The following is a 20,707-nucleotide window of genomic DNA, read 5'->3' as shown; positions in this document are numbered from 1 at the left end:
TTTCTTTCAGGTGACCCATTTGGACTGACCCAAGCAAATTAGTTTTGTTTAATGCATCTAGTGTTCTAACCTGACCCTAGCCAGATTGATATCGCTCCACTTAGCTCCGCCTAGCTCCACTCACATACATCTGGGACATCTCCCATAGAGAGTGATTTCTCCAACCAATTTTATTGTCCAACCAATCAGGACGTAGGGCTGGAGTGTCATAGATGTGACGTAGTGGAGAAGCGACCGTGAGACTGTTTTGATTCAGACAGCAATGGCGGCTCGCATCGAGGAAGCAAGCGTTAACATTGATGCTGCTATTTCTTCTGTGTTGTCCAATCTACCTAATATTGTTTCATTAAAAGAACATCAGAGAACGGCTCTGAAGGCTTTTGTTGGTGGAAACCATGTTTTCGCCCTTCTCCCGACTGGATTTGGCAAGTTTGTTTTCCGGGGTGCGCCCACGGCGGAGCGGTTAGCGGGAACCATGTTAGGAGGTCTTTAGTCCTCGACGCAGTCGGCCCGGGATCGACTCCGACCCGCGGCGCTTTGCAGCCTGTCTTCCCCCCTCTTCCTGTCAGCTCACTGTCAATAAAATGCGTGCCACTAGAGCCGCAAACACATAAAAAATAAAAGTTTTGTTTTTTCCTGCGTCGCTCTCACAGCGTCACGGGTTAGCTTCGGTGTGAGTGGTTGAAATAGCACGTCGATAAAGATGACAGTCAAGTGGCTTATCCAATCATATGCAAGGATTTTTGATAAGGCCCAGCCTTCTGAAATGCCATTCATATGGATCTGTTCCAGATGGATGTGAGTGAAGCTAGGCGGAGCGAAATCCATCTGGCTAGGGTCAGGCTACTAGTGTTCACCTTGACCCGGGGATGTCCTCCATCACACGGTATAGGTCATTTACTCTGGGCAAACAGGTCTACCACAAAAAAAAAAATCCAATGCGGTGCACGTTTTATAGAGCGCTGCCAAACCATATCGGACTGTAGGTGTAAAATTGTTACCATTGTTACATTTGGCTCATCCAGGCGGTGCAGCTGAAAAACGTCCGTCAGGATCCGGTTTGGAATAGGGACCTTGTTTCTTTTTGGCAGCACCCTCTCAGTCCACGGCGATGTAAATCCGGCTTCACTGCGGACGTTGGCCAAAGTCTTCCTGCCTCTTTCAATTTTATGATGCGCTCGTCTCTGTGGTTCCTGGGTTGTTGCTGAACATTTCAACCAACTCCGGTTCATCTCACTGTGGGTCAGAGGATTCAAACTTGGATATAGTTGGGTGTTCCTACGACACAACGATCCGAAGCGCAAATCAAAACAGGTTTTGGAGGAGGATGAAGGTCTTGCCCTTTAGAATGGCCATGGCCTCAATCCAACTGAAAATTTTACAGATATGATAGAGCCAAGCCATTTCGTATATGCTCCAAAAATCGAGCCAAATTATCCCACAAGCTTGCTGGCTTCAAAAAAAAAAAAGAAGTGTTGTTTCTTGCTAAGAGATAGTTAACCTTATATTTGTGGGGGTGTTTATATGTATGTGAGTCATGTTTTTAAAAACCATCACAGTTGTTTGTTTGCATCATTCTTCCATCCTGGAAAAAAAAAAGTCCCTCCTAGAAAGCATCAATAAAAGACCAAATGTATGACTGGAAAACCGGAAAACATTTGACCCGCAGCAATAGAGCACATTAATGCAAATTTCTCCAATTTTGTTGCCTCTTGTTGCCCACAGCTGTGAATTATTTTTTTCAGAGCAAGCTATGTTTTCAAAATGTCTGGCCACCATCAGTTGTAAATAACATAAATCAATTAATGCAGATGTGGACTAGAGTCTGATTTGAGCGCTGGAGGGCAGATGAGTCTCTGATAAACTGCATAGGCAAAAATATAGGCTGGACGATCATTAAGGCTGGACTCAAACTTGTATCGGCATGTGTTAAAGAGGAAACTATGGATTTTAGTCAAAAATGTGGAAAACATAATAATAAAGTCTAAATATTCAACACTGGGTGCGAAAGACCTTTTAACTGTCATCGTTTTAGGCACGAGAAAAAAACTAGGTCTGAATATTAAATGATATAGATGACCTTCTACTATTCTGTCATGGGTTTAAAGAAAAACGAGGAGTAGAATAAAATCAAATAAGTTGGGGTAAAGGGTGTAGATGGCACTCTAGTCATAACCTACTACAATAATAAAAAAAATGGAGGCCGTTCTCCAGCAGATGGTCATCCCCTTCTAAACATTTGTGATCCATTGCTCTCACCACAGATGATTCATGAGAGCATAGAGCCCAAAAAGTACTGATACGTTTGAGCATTATAAACCGCCACCATGTTTGCTCCGTTAGAAAAAATTAACTTAATTCTAGAAACAGTTTCCACACAGAAACCCCCCCAGAAAATGATTAGGTTACTTAGAGTGTAGATGAAGCAAAGGATTGTTTGAGATTCTTTTTACTCTGTTGATCTTTTTTTACCACTTATAAGAGCAACCACAAAAAAGTGTTTTAATTCAAATTCTAAACATGGTACTATTAAGCAATTTAACAAATAATTTTTTATGAATGCAGCTGATATGTGACTTAGGATAGTTGTCGCAGAGCTCTGTTCATTCGCCATCGGACGTGATTCTGTAATGCTGCTGCTGTTCTTGTGTTTTGGCAGTCTCTGCAGACGTTTAACGAGTGGCTGAAAAAATGGCTGCTGGTGTTCCCTCACTTCTGCCTGGGGCGAGGACTGATAGACATGGCCATGAACCAGGCTGTCACGGACGTCTATGCCCGGTTTGGTATGCACTAATTTCACTCGTTTAAATTCAGCGTTTCGCGCGCAGCTGGCTAAACGGCACGATATTAATCAACCACCGTCATTGCATTCATGTGACCAACACACAATTGGAAAGTAGAAATAGGAGGTAGATGTCTTTGCAGAATAGTTAGTCAGATTGGATGGAGATCATTTATAAACAACGACTTTTGTTTCTTAGCTCAGATTCTCAAATGTGTTTTGATGTGGATGTTGTAACGCATGTTAAACCCTCAGCTCTGGTTGTTTGGAGTTTTGTCCTACTGGAAGCTGATCCTCCACCGCAGTCTCAGGTTTTTTGCGCTCCGTGGCACTCCCAAAGAGCACCCTTACAGCATGATGCTGTCACCTCCATGTTTGAGGATGGTGCTTGTCCTTTATATGGCTTGTGGTTAACTCCAAACAGGACTCCTTATGGCTTTCTTTCAACGAAGGCGTTTTTTATTGTCACTCTTTCATAAACACCACATTGGTGGAGTGCATTGGTTACCATGGGCCTCTGGGCTGTTTCTCTGGTTGATGCTCTCCTTTCTTGGCATGTCGGTTTTAGGGGAATGGCCATGCCTTGATCCATTTGCTTTTCAAGACTTTTGATCGATTGATCAGTTCAAAGCTTGGGCTCTTCTTTTACAACCTACATCCGCCCTGAACCTCTGCACAACTTTATCCCTCGCCTGTCTTGCTGTGATTCTTGGTTTTCATGAAGCTTTGCAATGGCATTTCAACAAACTGGGCGAGCCTGCTTTCTCTGTGACTTTGGATTAGGCCCTCTATGGCTTGACAGTTTTAAATTCTATCAAATGATGCAGTTTCATTTTGATTCTATAACACATTACCCATTCCGTATCAGTTTGTATATGCACAATGTTTATATATATTTTTATACTTTTTGTTTCCAGGTGAAGAGTACATAATGGATCCGTTCCGGTGGGACTTTGTGGGAAAAAACATATTTTTTATGCTGATGGAAGGCTTTGTGTACTTTACCCTCAATCTTCTGATCCAGTATCGGTTCTTCTTGGATCACTGGTAAGGGCTTGGCTAAACACACACAAAATTTTACACTGGTCTGGTAGAATCCTCCTGAGATTATTTTATTTTTTAAAATGTTTTTATTTTACTACCTAGGTTACCAGAATACAAGCAGACTGTCGTACAGGATGCGGACGAAAACGTTGCCGAAGAGAGGCAGAGGATTTATGAGGGAGGAAGCAAGAAGGACATCCTGCAGATTCGAGATCTCTCAAAGGTAAAAAAAAAAAAAAAGAAAAATCAATTAAAGGTGTAACTTTATCAGGATATCCCATTTCTCAAAATGTTCTTAGCGCATGGGATATCAAATGTTCACTCACATAAATTAAACAATTATTTTTGTTCTAATATGATATTCTGCTGGAAACCCTTCTCTCCTAGGATTATAACTTTTTTTGGACAAATATTGAACTCTTTCATCTTAATGTGGCTGCTGACCAAAAAAACTAACAATAATCTTGACACTAAATTGTCCAGGAAAGGTTTGAGGAGTGCAACAAATCCATGAAAGTCTTATAGAGCACCATTGAAAACATAGTGACTGATCTGTAATATAATCCCCCACTGAATGATAAATAAGATTTAGTTTTTGATTATCTAATTCTTCTTTCACGTATGTTGGGCTATAAATCCACAAAAGGAAACCAACCCCTTTGATAAACTCTTGTAAGAAAATCCACAAAGCCGAAGTGGCATAAGTACAAAATAGTTCCAAACAGCTGAATCTGTCTTTCTAGCGAGCACAATGGGGGTGTTGTCGCCTTCTTTTAGCCAGCTGACTGGTAGTGCACAGCAACATTGTTGGGGAGAAGCAGCGCTGTGCTCTATGCCTCCTTCAGAAGAGTTTTGAAATTTCTTTTAATAAAATGCTTGAACTATTTAAGTGGTTTCTCTTTTATAGAGGGACTAATGCCCTCATGAACTCAATATGTTAGAAATATAAAAGAAAGGAATAATTTGATTTTTTTACAGTGAATCTAATAATTTTTGTCTTCTTTTTCAACAAACTACAATTTTAAGAGTATCCTACGTCAAGCAAAGATGAATCTTAAATTTACCATTAAAACTAAAACAAATACATTTTGAATACTGCACATCCCCATCAGTCTGGTGTTTTAAAAGAAAAAACATATTTCTAACCTCTACATTTGTGTTTTTATTGCTGTGGTCCTGCTGCAATAAAGTGAGATATTGTCATTTCTCTGCACAGACGTATGTGGGCAGAAAGAGGGCAGCTGTGGACCGGATTTGTGTGGGAGTCCCCGCAGGCGAGGTAAAGTCACTGAGTTCATCTAAGCTGAGATCTATTTCTATCTTTTCTCTTTTCCACAAGTTCTGTCTGTCTGCAAATAGACAAAAACACAGAGTTAGAAGAATGCAGCATAAGATTCAGAACTGTAGAGATTTTCCTCATTAAAAGGTTAAAAATAGATATCTATATAATGTGTAAAAAAAAAATAAGATTCACTCAGTTTATTTATTTTGAGCCATTTCATGACAAATCACGTTGAGGCACTTTATGAGACAAACAGATCTGATCTATAAATTAATTATGTAGTCAAATCAGTCCAGTCATCCTGACAGATTCAAATTCAAGATACAATCCAGTGAGGTTCAGTTTATTATGCCAACTGGTAAAAAAAATTTCTATTTAAGCAAGCCCAGCCAATTGCATCAATTAATTGACTTTGCAGCAATCCCCTCTCCTGAGAAAGCATGTGGCCACTGTGGAAAGGAACAACTACCTTATAATAGGAAGGAACATACGGCTTTTTTCTAAATCGCTGTTTGACAGGAAATCCTTCCCAACTTTTTGCGCTGTCGGTTAGGATTTGAAAATAATTAAAATTTGCTAAATGCCAGAATAATGGGGAAAAAAAGAAAAGATTTGAAATATATTACTTGACACCTTAGGAAAGCACAACTCACGATATCATGGTGCCCAGAAATGAACGTTTCTTTGTGAGCATTGTGCATATCAGCAGCAGAAATAAACAAAAGTCGTCGTTTGTTGGCTTGAGCTGAAGAGAGATTTTCAATGGGGGAAGGCCTTGATTGCTGTAGACCAAAACAAGACATTTATGTAGCCACGCCTCTCTCTACCTCCATTCTGGCAGCAACACGGCCCCATTTCCCTTCCTCTTCTCACCCGTCGCCTCATATGCTCATGTTTGCAAAGGATAAATTCACTACAAAACACCAACACAAGGAACATGTCTAGCAAAGAAGTAACTCATAACGTTATAACACTGTTAGCAGGAGAATGTTTTGATCTGCTGGGCGTGCCCTCCGCCATCTTGTGCTAAACTGCTCTTGCAGGTGGCATTTTACGGGCAGGGAAGTGGGAGGTGCACGCTCGGTCGGCCCGGCTATGTTAACAACAGACTGCAGAACAACACAGAGAGCTGCGATGTGACGTCATATCATAGTCCATCTAAAATATACCTTTAGTTTTTTTCTATCTAAAAGAATGAAATTTTGCTTATTGCTCCTTTAACTTTTGACTTTAACTATGATTTGGTGAAAATGGGAGACAATATGAACAACACATTCTTTTATTTCTTATTCTGCTCCCTGACACAGTTTGTAGCAGTCTTACCATGCAGCAAGAAGGTCATGGGTTCAAATCCCAGCCTTGGGTGTTTCTGTATGGAGTTTGCATGTTCTCCTCAGGTTGCAGACTTCTGCTCTAGTGGTTCAAGTCATGCAAGATCAAACATAAGGGCTTCTGGATGGAGTTCACTTTTTAGAATAGTGGCTCATTTTCCTCGTTTCAAGTTTTCTTATGCTTTTTGTATTAACAGTTGCCTTTTGTTGTTAGTGTTTTGGTCTTCTGGGAGTTAATGGAGCTGGAAAAACAACAACTTTCAAAATGTTGACAGGCGACACTGATGTCAGCTACGGAGAGGCTACTGTGGCTGGTTACAGGTAGGTAGAGCTCATTTAGAGGATAATAAAGCCATTCCTGGCCCTAATTATCACAAAACAAAACGCTCTCTAAGACTACATTGAAATGTTACTGTACCTTGCAAAAATATTAATACCCCTGAGCCACAAACCTCATTAGCATTTTAATTGAATTTTACAAGACAGGCCAACAAAAAAGTAAAAAATACTGAAATATTTGTATTTAGCTCCCTTTACTTTGATGTTATTCAATAAAACTGTCTTCAAAATGATCTGATTAGTTAACAGCGTGTCTGCTTGATACTTAATCTCTGCATAAATACCGCCGTTCTGGTAAGACCTCAGAGGTTTGTTTGAGGACGTTAGTTAACGAACAGCATCATGAAGATTGAAGAAAGCAGCAGACGGGCCAGGGAGAAAGATGTAATAGTTTAATTCAGGGTTAGTTTTATAAAATAATATTCCTAGCTTCGAGCCCCTCACAAAGCTCTGTTCAATCAATCATACTGAAATGGAAACGAGAAAGGCAGCAACTTAAAACCTACCAAGACGTGGCCTTGCACCTAAACCGGAAGGTCAGCAGCCAAAGGGCCCATAGTAACTCTGGAGGAGCTCCAGAAATTCACAGCTCGGGTGAAATATTCTGTTTCCAGAACAACTTTTAGTCATGTGCTCCACTGATCTGGTCTTTACAAAAGAATAAAAAGGAAAAAAAAAACATTGTTTAGAGAGAACCTATAATAAATAACCCTTGCAGTAATTAGTCATATAACGGACACAGCAAATATGTGGAGCAAGATGCTAATTGCAAAAAGCTGTATATACAGCAGCAGACAACTAGCACTGCACATTAGTGTTGTCTGGTTAGATGAGACAAGAATATAAGTATTTGACATGCATAATATGTGGCGTAAAGCCAAGTGCACACCATACCCATAGTGAGATATCTTGCTCTCAGCTTTATGTTGTGGGGATGCTTTTCAGTCATAGTCCAGACCTAAATATGCAGCAAGACGTAACAAATTCATTTTTGCTGATGTTTTCCTTCCAATCTAATTGAACTCGAGCTCTTTTGCAAAGAATGGGCAAACAACTATTTCTGTAGATGTGCAAAGCTGGTCAAGGCAAACCCCAAAAGCCTGGCAATGTACAATATTTGCAACAAATGGCTTTTCAGACTTCCATTTAATAACTGTATTATTTACAGTTATTCACTACTTCGTTTCTGTGTATCGCAGAAAATGTCCCAAAAAAATCCATTAAGTTTGAATGGTATGAATAGTTTTTCAGTGCTCTTGTGTATTGACAAATGCCGCTGGTCCTGGCTCATCCAGCGTGTGTTTACAGCAGGGTGGCTGCTAGAAACAGCTCAATGAGTCCGGCACACTTTGTCAGTGTGAGAACACTATCTGACAATGAAACTAGACGCTAAGTAAAAGTAAATATATGCTAATAAAGGATCGAAAGAATAACATTTTTAAGGTCCCAAATATGATTTAATTTTGACAAATTTCGCAAGGATTTTTTAAATAGTAATTTGCATAATGGCCGCATACATTTCTTCTTAATTAACGGCGTTATTTTGAGTCCTGCGGTACTGCAGCTAACATGCTGTGTCTTTATTTGCAGCATCCTGACAGAGATGCTCGACGTGCACCAGAACATGGGCTACTGCCCCCAGTTTGATGCCATTGATGAGCTTCTTACCGGCAGGGAGCATCTCTACCTTTACGCCCGTCTCAGAGGGGTGCCCGAATCAGAGATCCCCAGAGTAAGTGGGACTCCAGCTGCTTCACATATTGAAGTGCCTGAGGACGTTTTACTCTGCTACACATACGACAAAGACCTCAATCTTCTCTTCTTTTGTTTACCCCCCCCCCTGTCCCCATTTTGCTGATCTGTTTTTAATTCTTTTTATTTAGCATATCCTTTTATAAGGGAGTCAGTCAGCGGTGCATTGAAATGGCGTCTGAACACAGATCCTGTTCCTTTCTGCAGGTGGCAGAGTGGGGCATCCAGAAACTGGGCCTGACAGAATACGCTGGCTGCAGTGCAGGAACTTACAGCGGAGGCAACAAGCGTAAACTGTCCACAGCTATCGCAATGATTGGCTGCCCTGCACTGGTCCTGCTGGTAAGAGAGCCAATGACGGCAAGCTCCAGAGCCCATTGTTTGTGTTTTAAAGGTTTTATGCAGTAATTTATCAATGAAATGGTCTATGGATCCAGATGGCAAGCCATATGGATTCAGACAGGCCTGGCCTGGAATGTTTTATATGTTGGCAAGAAAACCGTGCAGTTCAGTTCAAACTGGCATAAATCTGTGATTTTTTTGCCATATGCTGAAACAGATAAGGACTTGGTCTCTGTTTGTGTGGCGTTATGAGCTCAGAGTCAAGTTTGTTGTTTGTTCTGATAACGTTTTTCCTTTTTTTTTTTTTTTAGGACGAGCCGACAACTGGGATGGATCCGCACTCTCGGCGCTTTCTGTGGAACGCCATCATGAGTGTGATTCAGGACGGCAGGGCCGTGGTGCTGACATCACACAGGTTCGAAAACCTCACCATTAAATAAATTCACAGCCATCAGTGTATGTCAGCAGTTACCCAAACGCAGTAGCCCCTTTTTCCAACAACGTTTGATAAAACCATTTAGATATTAATATTTGTTACTGTTGCAACAATAAAACTCAATGTACTTTGTGGGATTTTCTGTGATGAACCAACACAAGGCAGTGCATAACTGTAAAGTGGAAGGAAAATGTTTCATGGGGTTAACATTTAGATATGTAAAAATCAGAAAGGCTCCCTTTCTCTGATACTTTTACAGTTTTCCCAGTGTCATCAATTTGCTTCAGAACTCACATAATAAGCAAATTTAACTAATTAGTAAGTCATTTACTTTCAACATGCATGTGCGTCTCAGCAAATTAGAATATTTGTTCCCTAGTATGGCTTGTTAATCAGAAAGAAAGCACCTTTTGAGACAAAAAATCTTTAAGCAGGTATTAAACCTACTTTTCATTATGCCCACATTTCTGTTTTGAAAATGTTTTCTTTTATTGGTCTGATGTAATATTCTAATCTAAAAAATTTTAATTTGCATATGTTCATTAGCTATAAGCACCAAATCATCATAATTACCAGAAATAAAAGCTTGACATAATTAATGTCGTTTTTTTCTCTCTTAGTGAATTAAGTTAGTGAAATAAATTAACTTTTTATCCTAACTCATAGGCATGTTCCTTTAAATATGTCTGATCTGTAAAGGTCTGAGAGGTTTGTCAGAGAATACAAATGACCAAACAGCATCAGTATAATCAAACAAGACAGCAGAAAGGTCAAGGATAACATCGTAGTAACATTTTAAAGCAGGGTTAGGTTGTAGAACAACATCCCAACCTTTTAACCAACCGATATATGGCTGTCCATCTAAACAAACAGGTTGGACAACGACAGCATTATTCAGGCAAATAGCCGAGAGACCCAAGTTACTCTGTAGGAGCTGCACAGATCCACATCTCTGGGGGGTGGGGAGTCTGGATCTTTTCACAGGGCCATCAGCCAGGCATTGATGAAGAAGTGCCAAAAAAAAAAAGATATTGGTTAAAAAAGCCATTAAGAATTCTGTTTCCAGTTTTTCTCCATCCATGTAAGGGACTAAGCAAAGAGGTAAAAGAAATAGCTCTGGTCAGATGGGACCAAAACTGACCTAGATGCAGATTTGTCTGTGTGGCGTAAAACTAATAATGCACATTTCCGCTATGATGCGTCTACCTCCAAACACGGAGGTAGTAGCATCAGGCTGTGGGGAGGGCAGGAGGGCAATGGCCTTCATCATCCACCCATAGGGGCAATAAAAAAATTCAGTCAGATCATTTTCATATAATCAAGCTCCACCAAAGGCCGGGGGTCTATCTCCTGTGCCGTGAATTGGCGCTATATAAATAAACTAATTTAGGTTGAATATGTTGCAATGGCCCAGTCAAAACAAGACCCATTTTCAATTGTGAATCTGCAGCAGTACTTAAAAAATTCATGTCCACTGACAGTCTTCATGCTATCTTATTGAACTTAAGTTATTTTGCAAAGGAGAATGGGCAGATAAGTCAGTCTGTGGGCAGAACTGGTAGACATACTGAAAGAGGCGTGCAGCTGGAATTGGTGGGGTAAGGTGGCTCTACAGAGTGTTGACTGGGGGAGGCTGACGCAAATGGACGGCGCATTTTTAATACTTTTACCTGTCACTATACCTAATTTTCCTTCCAGTTCACGCACATGCACTACTATGTATTAATCTTTTACATAAATTCCTGGTAAATGATTAAGCTAAAAGTATGAACACTCTTCCAGGGCACTGTAAATCTGAGAGTGGTCAAGCTATGGGTCACAGAAATGAAAAAGCAGCAGTGAAAATAATGACGGATGACTGTTGTTTCCCACCAGCATGGAGGAGTGTGAAGCTCTATGCACTCGACTGGCTATCATGGTCAACGGGACATTTAAGTGTCTTGGTACCATCCAGCATCTCAAATACAAGTAGGACATTATTTCTTATTCAACTAATAACTTCTGTAGTTTTGAATCCACAGCTAATATATTACCCAAACGTCAATGTTCAGTGCAGTAACCACCAAAAAAAAAAAAAAAAAAACGCAGCACATTACGTTACTGTGCCTTGGTTCCTTTATCCAGATTTGGCGACGGCTACGTTGTGACCATGAAAATCAAGGCAGCTAAAGCAGGCTTGTCTCCGGAGCTGGAGCCTGTGGAGAGCTTTATGGAGAACTCCTTCCCCGGCTGTGTTCAGCGGGAGAAGCACTACAACACGCTGCAGTATGAAATTGCCTCCTCCTCCCTAGCGAGGATATTCCAGCTGGTGGTGGCCAATAAAGACAGGCTCAGCATCGAGGACTACTCTGTTTCCCAGACAACACTGGACCAGGTGAGGATGAAACCTGACAATCAAAACAAAAACAATGACGTTTTGTCCCTTCCCTTATATGTATATAATACAACTAAACTTAATTTCTATGTTTGTGACAGGAACATTCGTTCACTTGATCACCTTCATAAGTAGAAATAATCATTTCGAGACTACAAGTTTGCTGCAGGTGCATTTATTTAGCTATTTACAGGATACAGGCAGAACATCACAGTCCTGGAGTCGACATGTTCTCTTTATTTACCTTGGAGGGGCACCTTCTCTCATTTTCTTCTAATTTATGTGGTAGGTAGGTAGGTGGGTACTCTATTCATTCCCTGAGGGAAATTGTTGAGCTATAACAATATCGGCAAAACAGACGTAAGACAAATAACTGTAAAAACACTAGTATTTACTAGTGTGTAGTATGGAAATATTTGTAGCAATCGGTTTTCAAGGAAGATGATTTATTATTTATCTATACACTGTACAGTATGCAATTAAATCATTAATCAGCTTTAACCTGTTATACACCATTTTCTTTCAATATTTACAACATATGCTTAGTCTGAGGTATGTCTGTCTGCCTTTTATTTTTGAAAATGTCCCATTTCCACTCCCAGTTGATGCACAAACTGAAGCAGCCACACTCAAGGGAGCGTGAGCATTTTCCTCGTCATATTTTATAAATTCAAATATGTTTTAACGGGAAAGGGAAGAGAAATGGTGCTTGCGATTTGTTTACCCCGATGAAAAAAAGTTGTATTTTGGAAATGTGTCTGTTCAAACATGATTAAGACAACAAAACTCAGCAAATACAAAACACATTTACTGATGAAAATAGCCACGTTTCCTAAATATGTGATGACCAAAAAATCTGAGCTTCTTGAAGCAGCCGTAATTCAACTGGATTGCTAGTAAGTGCAGATTTGTCAGAACACATTTCTGATAAACACAAAAAAGATCTAACATACTAGAAAATACAGCCATGGAGACAGGGGAACACCACCACTATTTAAATAGCCTCAAGATAGCATTAGACAGCTGGTTCCCACCCTCTTTCTTGCATGGACAAGAATTGTGTGCCTACCCCATGCAATGACTGGATCATGGCCTGAATACAGTCCAAATTTTTTTACAGTGTTAAATGGCAATAAAGCAAATACTAAGAATTTCTCAAAACAAGCTTTTTGTCTGCACAAGTTACAATTCAGTGTAGATTATCTATAATACATCTCAGTGGGGTGAAATGGGGTTAATCAACACATGCACATGGAGAACATACAGCGGGGCAAAGTCAATGCAGAGAGACCCCAGGCCAGGATTCAAACCCAGGATCTTTTTGCTGCAAGGCAGCTGTGTCAATAACTTTGCCACCGTGTAGCATTTTCATGTTCTTCCACATACGATATTTATATTATATTTACGTGATCACTTATTGTCCAGACATCAAAAAGAAATTGTTGGTATACTATGTTCTCCAGTAAAGCACTTCAGGTCCAGCAACAACACTAATTCCTACTTCTATACATATTCAACAGGCTTCAATCCATCATAGAAATCTCAATGCCACATTTTGGGTAATTTTTGCTCAATCTTCTCTTTATTCAAGGTTGTATCAGTCCAGATATACCTTTAAATGTCTCACAGCACTGTGCGTGACAACACGACCCGCCTGAATGCAGTTCAGCTGACGTACTTTGCATCTTCCCCTCCAGTTGAATCAATGAGAAATGTCGCCACCTCAATCAGATCAGACTCCGTCTTCCTCCTGTATAGCCACATGCGGTTTAGGTTTCTTCTCGGGGTACACTATGTAAGCCTCTGGGGAACGCCTACATCTGTCCATGGCTCAATCAAAGCATGATATAGATTTGTGGCAGTAGACCACACATTTTCTCAACCCTTCATCCGCACCGTCATAAGCTTTATCATGACGGGGGTTAGGAAAAGCTAAGATCACACTTTGAATGAGGTGTGAGGGCGATCGCCTCCTGATGGGAGACTGCAGTCCAATGCTTTAAAAATCACCTCCACTGTTCCTAGCCGGTCATACGTTACAGTCACCTTAATGTTACTGCCTACTGGCGTATTATTATCCCAAAATATCTAAATGCACATTTCTATAAACAAAGCCTCAAATCGTCATCGTTCCATAGGCACCTTACTGCCTCATTATCTTTATCTGTGACTTTCCTGAACGCTTGTCAGTTTTTGCCTCCGTTATGTGCAACGTGAACCGGAGTGGCCAAAGAGAAATTTCGCCGCGGGTGACAACAGAACACTTTCGACTTTGACTTTGAATGGGTTTTCTCTTTTGTCCAGGTGTTTGTCAACTTTGCCAAGCAACAGATGGGGGAGGACGAGGACGTGACGCTGCACAGGCGGACGGCAAGAAAAGACACAAAGATCTTGCCCGTGAAGAGGAAATGATGAACCGACACTTCTAAGCATTCGGATAAACGCATATGGGTTCCCCTGCACAGCAGCGATCGTGATACACCTTCCAAAGTCCCGGTGGAAATCTAGGTAACATAGGTGTTCATGAGTTAGCGAGGCCGTTCACCTGCCAAGTTGGTTTCTGCAGCCACAGCCAAACTTGAAATGCCTTTGGCTCCTGATGAGGGTTAATTTGGTCTGATATACTACCCAGCACGTGAGGCTCTTGATTTTGACTTAAAGTAATGCACATTAAACCACAGAGACTGATGTAAACGCAGAGAAAATGGCTCATCGGACTGATGGGTTGTTTAAATATGTACATATTGTATGAGTAATAAATTATTAAGCTCCCTAGACATTTTTGTCTATATTAAAACACACAACTCTATTTTACTAGACATATTTACATGAAATATTTATTGTTCTCAGACTGACTGAATGCAAAATATGTTTACCATTGCTTTTGTTCTGTTCGGCCATTTGCTATGCATTAAAGTATCTCTTTTTCTGCTGTTTTTCATACTTCGCACATCATGTTGTCTCCCTGTGTGACAACAAAATAGCAGGAAATCCGTTTATGTCTCTGGCATTTGTATAACCCATGCTTTCCAGTCCAGTCGCAAAAAATAAAAACAATCACAACTTCATAATATTTATGTAAAGTACTGCACTTTTCCTTCCGTATGTCACTCATTGCAAAGCACTCAGCAAGCAGCTTGTCGCGGGTTTCCACTTCTCTGGCAAACGGTCCAATTACTCGTCTGTGGCCGCAAGTTGTGCCGTCTTCGCCTGAGGATGCCCACAAGCCCAGAACCTAACTGGCCACCTCGAGTAGATAGAAGGATGTTGGCAATGTACGATTGGAGACTGCTAATGAATTCTCTGGAGGGGGATCTCATGCCACTGTCTGCCCATATGGTCATCTGAAGCAGGCTGATGAGCACGAATAGTGCCACTGTGGGGGAGAAGGTGAATCATGCCGTGGCAGGCTGTGAAATGTATTTATACGGTGCCACCGGCCACTTAGCACGGCTAACTTTGAACAACATAAGACAACTTGCCATGTTATTCGTATTAAGAACAAAAAAAAATCATATTTCTTTATAGTTTATAGGTTCATTATTTACTCTTTTTAAATAAGTGACTGCCGATACTCCAGGGCTAAACATATAAAGCAAAGAGATTTTTTATCCATCTACTTTTTACTTGCATCCATTCATGGTGATCAACAGTGATATGGTTTATTGTACAAAGATGCAGGGAAAAAGGGTCCAGCCTCTTTTAAGCCGGCACACTGTAGCATCTATTGTTAACATTTTTAGCAGAGAAAATAGGTAAGTCGTGTGATATTTACATAATTACTATAATCAAAACAGACATGACGTGCGTTTACACTACCAATTACTATGAGACGTGGTGTTTTTCATTACTTTAGAACACAAACAATATAGCACAGTGGGGGTAGAGGAGAACTGTTCAGTGTTGTGAGCAAGAAGCAGCTATTGTCAACACGGTGGTTGCAAACAATGAAATAAGACTGCGTGAAATTCAAAAGGCAATCATAGCAGACCGGCAAACATTTGGTAATTTGTGAGCATCTCTGCTATTGACCGGGTTCTCAAAAGACATCAGTTGGCAATGAAGCAGCTGTACAGAGTTCCTTTCCAGCGAAACTCAGCAGCCGACAAGGAGGCCTGTGTTCAAAATGTGCAGGTAAGGATTTTTTTGCTTTTTTTTTTTTTTTGCTAAGTAATGTAGATTGAAGGTGAAGGAACACCTCATGTTTTTATTTATGTTGATGAGGCTGGCTTTAACCTCTCCAAGTTTAGAGGAAGAGGAAGAAATATCACTGGGAAGAGAGCCAGGGCAAAGGGGTGCTAACATCACCATGTGTGCTGCCAATAGTAATGATGGTGTGCTAAGTCATGTACCCAGAGTTGGGTCTTATAGTACTCAACATCTCCCATCCTTTCTGAACGCTTTAAAATATCGTATAATCCCTGAAAAGGAAGCAGGAGTGCTAAAGGCTTGGCATGACAAAGTTTGTTGCTGTTTGGGGCAACGTGGCATTTCACCATTCACAAATGATAACCCTGGATATTAATAGATAGTAGATAGCTGTATTTACCACTGTGAATTCATTGTGTGTTCTCTATTTTGTAATAGAGACAAATATGTTTAAATTTTTGTTACCAGCACTCCCACTGATAGTACTGGAGATGTCAGTGTAAAAAACAAAGCTAAGTGTGCTTGGTTCAGTTTGCTGTTCTGTAATGGTTATTTCATACAATTGACACACTACAGTATTAAGTATGCACCTCTGCAGGTTTACAGCATATCACAGTAAGCAAAGAATAAAAGTACAATAAAAGTAAAGTAAATTAATACAATGTAAATTCTATATTTATTTACAGATGTTTCATCTACAAATTTCCTGTTTCAGTATGAAAACTGTTTCGGGCAGTGAAAACATCCACAGTCTCTGTTCATTTATTTGTGTAAGGTATGAACCCTAAATGTAACCCTAACAGTTCTAAATCAGTGAGAACAGCAGACACTGAGAGCAGAACTCAGAGTTTTGAGCTGCTGTGTGACATGAGTGAACGCACACATTTAGTCACCCGATCAGAGTTTGGTCATTTTGATGAAAAAACTTGCTTTTAAGTTTTGATTACAAAACAACATTTTGCCAAGGAAAGCCTTTGTTTTGAGCACCTGTAATCATGTTTGGAGGATACCTGGTTAGTATTAAGTGAGCGTGGGAGAACCAATGGATAAAACAATGCCTCTGGAACTCAAGAGACAGTGTGGGGCCGTGCGCAGGACCAATCCACTGACCAAGCCCTGCAGGGATTTAGTCAGAATTTTCCCAGTCCTGCAACTCTCGCAGAAGTCTAATTTTTTTCATTCCTTTTTCTGAATACATAATGTACTGACTACTCTCAAGATCGAAGGACAATTTCACCTGGTATATCAAAAGGTGTTTCTGAAGAGGATTACCAAATATAGCTTTGAGATGCCGGTAAGACGGTGTTGCGCATACACAGTTATTCAAAAAGGGACATGGACATTTCTTACCACCTTCCATTGTTGACATTCTGCCCTCAAACTGTAGATTTCTAAACCGTAATTTGTATAGTTTATATTGGTCAGTCTCTATCTATCTATCTATCTATCTATCTATCTATCTATCTATCTATCTATCTATCTATCTATCTATCTATCTATCTATCTATCTATCTATCTATCTATCTATCTATCTATCTATCTATCTATCTATCTATCTATCTATCTATCTATCTATATGCCTGGACGCTAAATCAAATTAAATAATTAATTCGACTTTACAATTCATAAAGATTACATTTTTGGAAGATTGGAATTGTATTCCTTTTCTCAATCCAAAAATTGAAAAAACTAAAAAATCGAAGAGAACAGCATGCAATGCTGAATATATGTTTAGCAAAATATATTGTAAAGACAATTTTCTTTTATCATAAGATGAGACACTTTTGTCATGATTCAGGTTTTTGATTGTTTGCTTTGGACTTTACTGGATTCAGCTCAGTCATCTCTCAGCCACAGAAACCACCCAATCAGCTCAGTCATCTTCCAGCCACCAGCCAATCAGCCACCACTGTGCATCTGATCAGATCTACCTGCTGCAAATAATTAGAGTCAACTCTGCTCACCTGTTCCCCTGTCTCCATATACCTGCCTCAGCCAACTCATCCCTGCTGGAACGTCTCATCTTGCTACATTTTCTACCGCCCTGCCTCTACCAGTTTCTGTGTGCCTATACTAGATTCTTCTGTTTGATTTGTGTTCAGCCTTCACTGGTTTATACTGCCAGTGTCTGCGTGCTGCACTAGCCTGCCGTCTCCCTATGAGTTTCAGCCGCTTTCTCTGCCCGTTCGGGTGGTTCCTCAGTCTGCATCGTCTGTTCTGGTCAGCTTCTGCCTTCATCTCTGGTTTAAGTCTGTCACTAACTGCTACACTTGCATCCTCTGGTCTCCTGCCCATTACTGCTTGCCTGCAATAAACATTTTAAAAAAGAAGCTCTGGGCCCGGCTGAATATCGGGTTCTCCAGCAGAATTCTTAACAACTTTAGTCTATTAATTTACTTTTTTTAAAGTCAGATTGAAGTTACACAATTTAAGTTCTTAGCTCATTGTGCAATACCAATAGCAGCAAATATTGAGTTATATTCTCATTGTTTACATTTAACACTAATTTTTTTTTTTTTACTGTTTAAATCGTAGGTTTATCACAAGAAGCGGGTGAGAGAACTATTTGATGTCTCTCGTTGTGTCGCATTACCAAGGTAACGAGCGTTAACTGTCTCGCCGTAACCAGCTAATGTTTGAGCCAGTGCATTAATTTTGAACAATCAGGCTATTTCACAGGAACTTTTTCAAAAGGTGTCCTATGACACATTTTAACCGAAACCCTGCAGCCAATCAGAATCAAGTATTCAACCAGACCATGGTATGAGCACGTTTAAGCCCCTCAGGGAGCTTTGTTGTTGACCAGTACAATCAACAGCTAAAAAAAAAAAAAAAATCCAAAATAAAGAAATAAAAATTGAAAGAGCATGTCTTGTTGTTTCTGCGTGTTATGTATATTTACGATGTGTGCGTTCTGCTTCATCAAAATTCTGAAAGACTCTGTATTGGCATTACATTAATCAGACCTTTCATATAATGTATCTCCGGACTAGTTGTTTGCATGTTTCCACCAGTGTTGTGATAATTTATCTTACCAGCTTCGATCATCACCCTAATCACCCTAATCGTTAGCACCCTGCACACATTTTCTCATAAGATGCAAAGGAGGACTGGGGCTGGGCCACTCTAAATTACTTCCAGTCCATATTCCAGAAACAAGTAAGTAAAATCAGACGATCATTTTAAATGTAAATTGATGACTGAATCTCCATGCCTTTAAGCAAATTCGCAGTTATCCGGGACATTGCAACAGCAAACAGGCTTAGATCGGGGGCAACCGGACTTTCCGATTTAAGCGTCTGTGCTGTTGAGAAATATCCAGCGTTTAAAGCAACGCTTGTTGAAAAGTTAGAGACTCTGAAATCTTTTGTATCAAGTTTCCTATTATCCAGCATACCTATCTGCCAAATTCTTCTCGTCTGAATTTTAGGAGCTGTCGTAAATGTCAACTGTGAAAAAGGAGTGAACAATTTCACAGGTAAGGTACATGCAGGGAAAATGTGAACGTGACCTTTTGAATGTTAGACATTCCAGTAAAAATAGGAGAACTTAGTCATATCTTTCACCAGTCGCTTGAGACGCCTTTACAGTAAATTAAGTCTCGGTGTGCCTCCATGCTCATAACTAATCTTTAAAACTTCAAAACAAAGTACGTAAACTATAACGCTTTAAGTGACTTGCCTTCTTTTCTGTTAAACAACAAAGGAGAATTGTTAAAAATGTGAAAAAAATGGCTAAAAGGCATTTTTCTAGTGGCCCTATTTTAATCATATTTGTGAAGATTGTAATATATGTTTTCATGTTGTCAGCAGATGATCAGTGATTAATCAGATTTGTTTAAAAATGTTGAAGATATTTTAGTTATTGCCAGTGTGAATTACAAGGTCTCTTAGTCCATCTTATTTAGCCAAGGTAGTATTAGCTTGTATAATGTTCTGCAAATACGTTAGTATAGTTATATTGTATGGGTTACATTGTAAAAGACATTAGATCCACATTGTTAATCCTGCTAGTTTCTATTTATTTTGTAGTGTCAAAAAAAAACCAACAACACAAAAAAGATGGGGGGATGCATTTTGAGATCTGTTTTAAAACAGCCTGTAAAGTGATAAAGATGGATCCCATTTACCACGTAAACTGCTTAAAATCATGTATTTTTAAGGAGATAATTGCGTATATAAAAACTAACACACAGTAGAACACTGTGAATTAAACGTCCGTAATTGATGGACTCATCGTACGCGACACTGCACTCTGCCTCCTTTGGAAAACTGAACCCTTTTCTGCAAAAAAGAGAAAGAAAAAAACAGTTCAATCTGCTGACTTTACTTCCAAAGTCCCTAGATCTCAATCTGATCAAGTAGCTGCAGGATGTTCCAGAAAAAAACAAGTCTCATCTCGGGAGGCTCCACGTCCAAACAAACAAGAATTGATCTGGCAGCATCTTGGTGCCTCATACCGCAGGAGGCCATCAAAGCTCATTAAAAGTTGATGCTTTGATAAATAAAAGCTTTAGCTGCATCAAGACTATTTCTAACCTTTTATTTACTGAGTTGTGGTTTCCACACATACAAAAAAACAAAAACAAAAAAAAAACACCATGTTTACCTACTGCTACAGAAGAAAATGACACAAATATTGAATCTAAGAGTTAATTCTGCTAGCCTGTGATCCAGAGTGGTGCAAATTTTGGGTCACAAGTTTAATTGAGGGCACAGCCGTGGAATGGAGTCAGCAAAGGTTACCATATTCAGAGTGGGAAACATTTCTTCTTCCTTCTAGATAAAGACGAAAGCTTTTCTGCCAACTGTCGGCTCAAATGAGGCTGCATCAGTTTCGATTACAGCTGAACACCATTTAAAACTAAGAGGGAGCG

General features: G+C 39.9%; 1 protein-coding gene across 2 annotated transcripts in view; it reads left to right on the top strand.

The window, feature by feature from the left end:
• abca4b (ATP-binding cassette, sub-family A (ABC1), member 4b) overlaps nucleotides 1-14,745 on the top strand; it is a gene marked incomplete in the record, with an annotated part of 61,466 nt that extends 46,721 nt beyond the window's left edge. For both annotated transcript variants that reach the window (XM_036138460.1, XM_036138459.1), the window contains 11 exon segments: nucleotides 2,660-2,783; nucleotides 3,700-3,829; nucleotides 3,929-4,049; nucleotides 5,043-5,105; nucleotides 6,654-6,760; nucleotides 8,369-8,510; nucleotides 8,738-8,872; nucleotides 9,184-9,287; nucleotides 11,184-11,276; nucleotides 11,433-11,682; nucleotides 13,987-14,745. In XM_036138460.1, the coding sequence (XP_035994353.1) occupies nucleotides 2,660-2,783; nucleotides 3,700-3,829; nucleotides 3,929-4,049; nucleotides 5,043-5,105; nucleotides 6,654-6,760; nucleotides 8,369-8,510; nucleotides 8,738-8,872; nucleotides 9,184-9,287; nucleotides 11,184-11,276; nucleotides 11,433-11,682; nucleotides 13,987-14,094 (1,377 nt within the window).
• Nucleotides 14,746-20,707: the final 5,962 nt, after the last annotated feature.

This window comes from Fundulus heteroclitus, chromosome 6, assembly GCF_011125445.2.
Source record: "Fundulus heteroclitus isolate FHET01 chromosome 6, MU-UCD_Fhet_4.1, whole genome shotgun sequence".
NCBI lineage: Eukaryota > Metazoa > Chordata > Actinopteri > Cyprinodontiformes > Fundulidae > Fundulus > Fundulus heteroclitus.
This window is presented reverse-complemented; position numbering and strand designations above follow the sequence as displayed.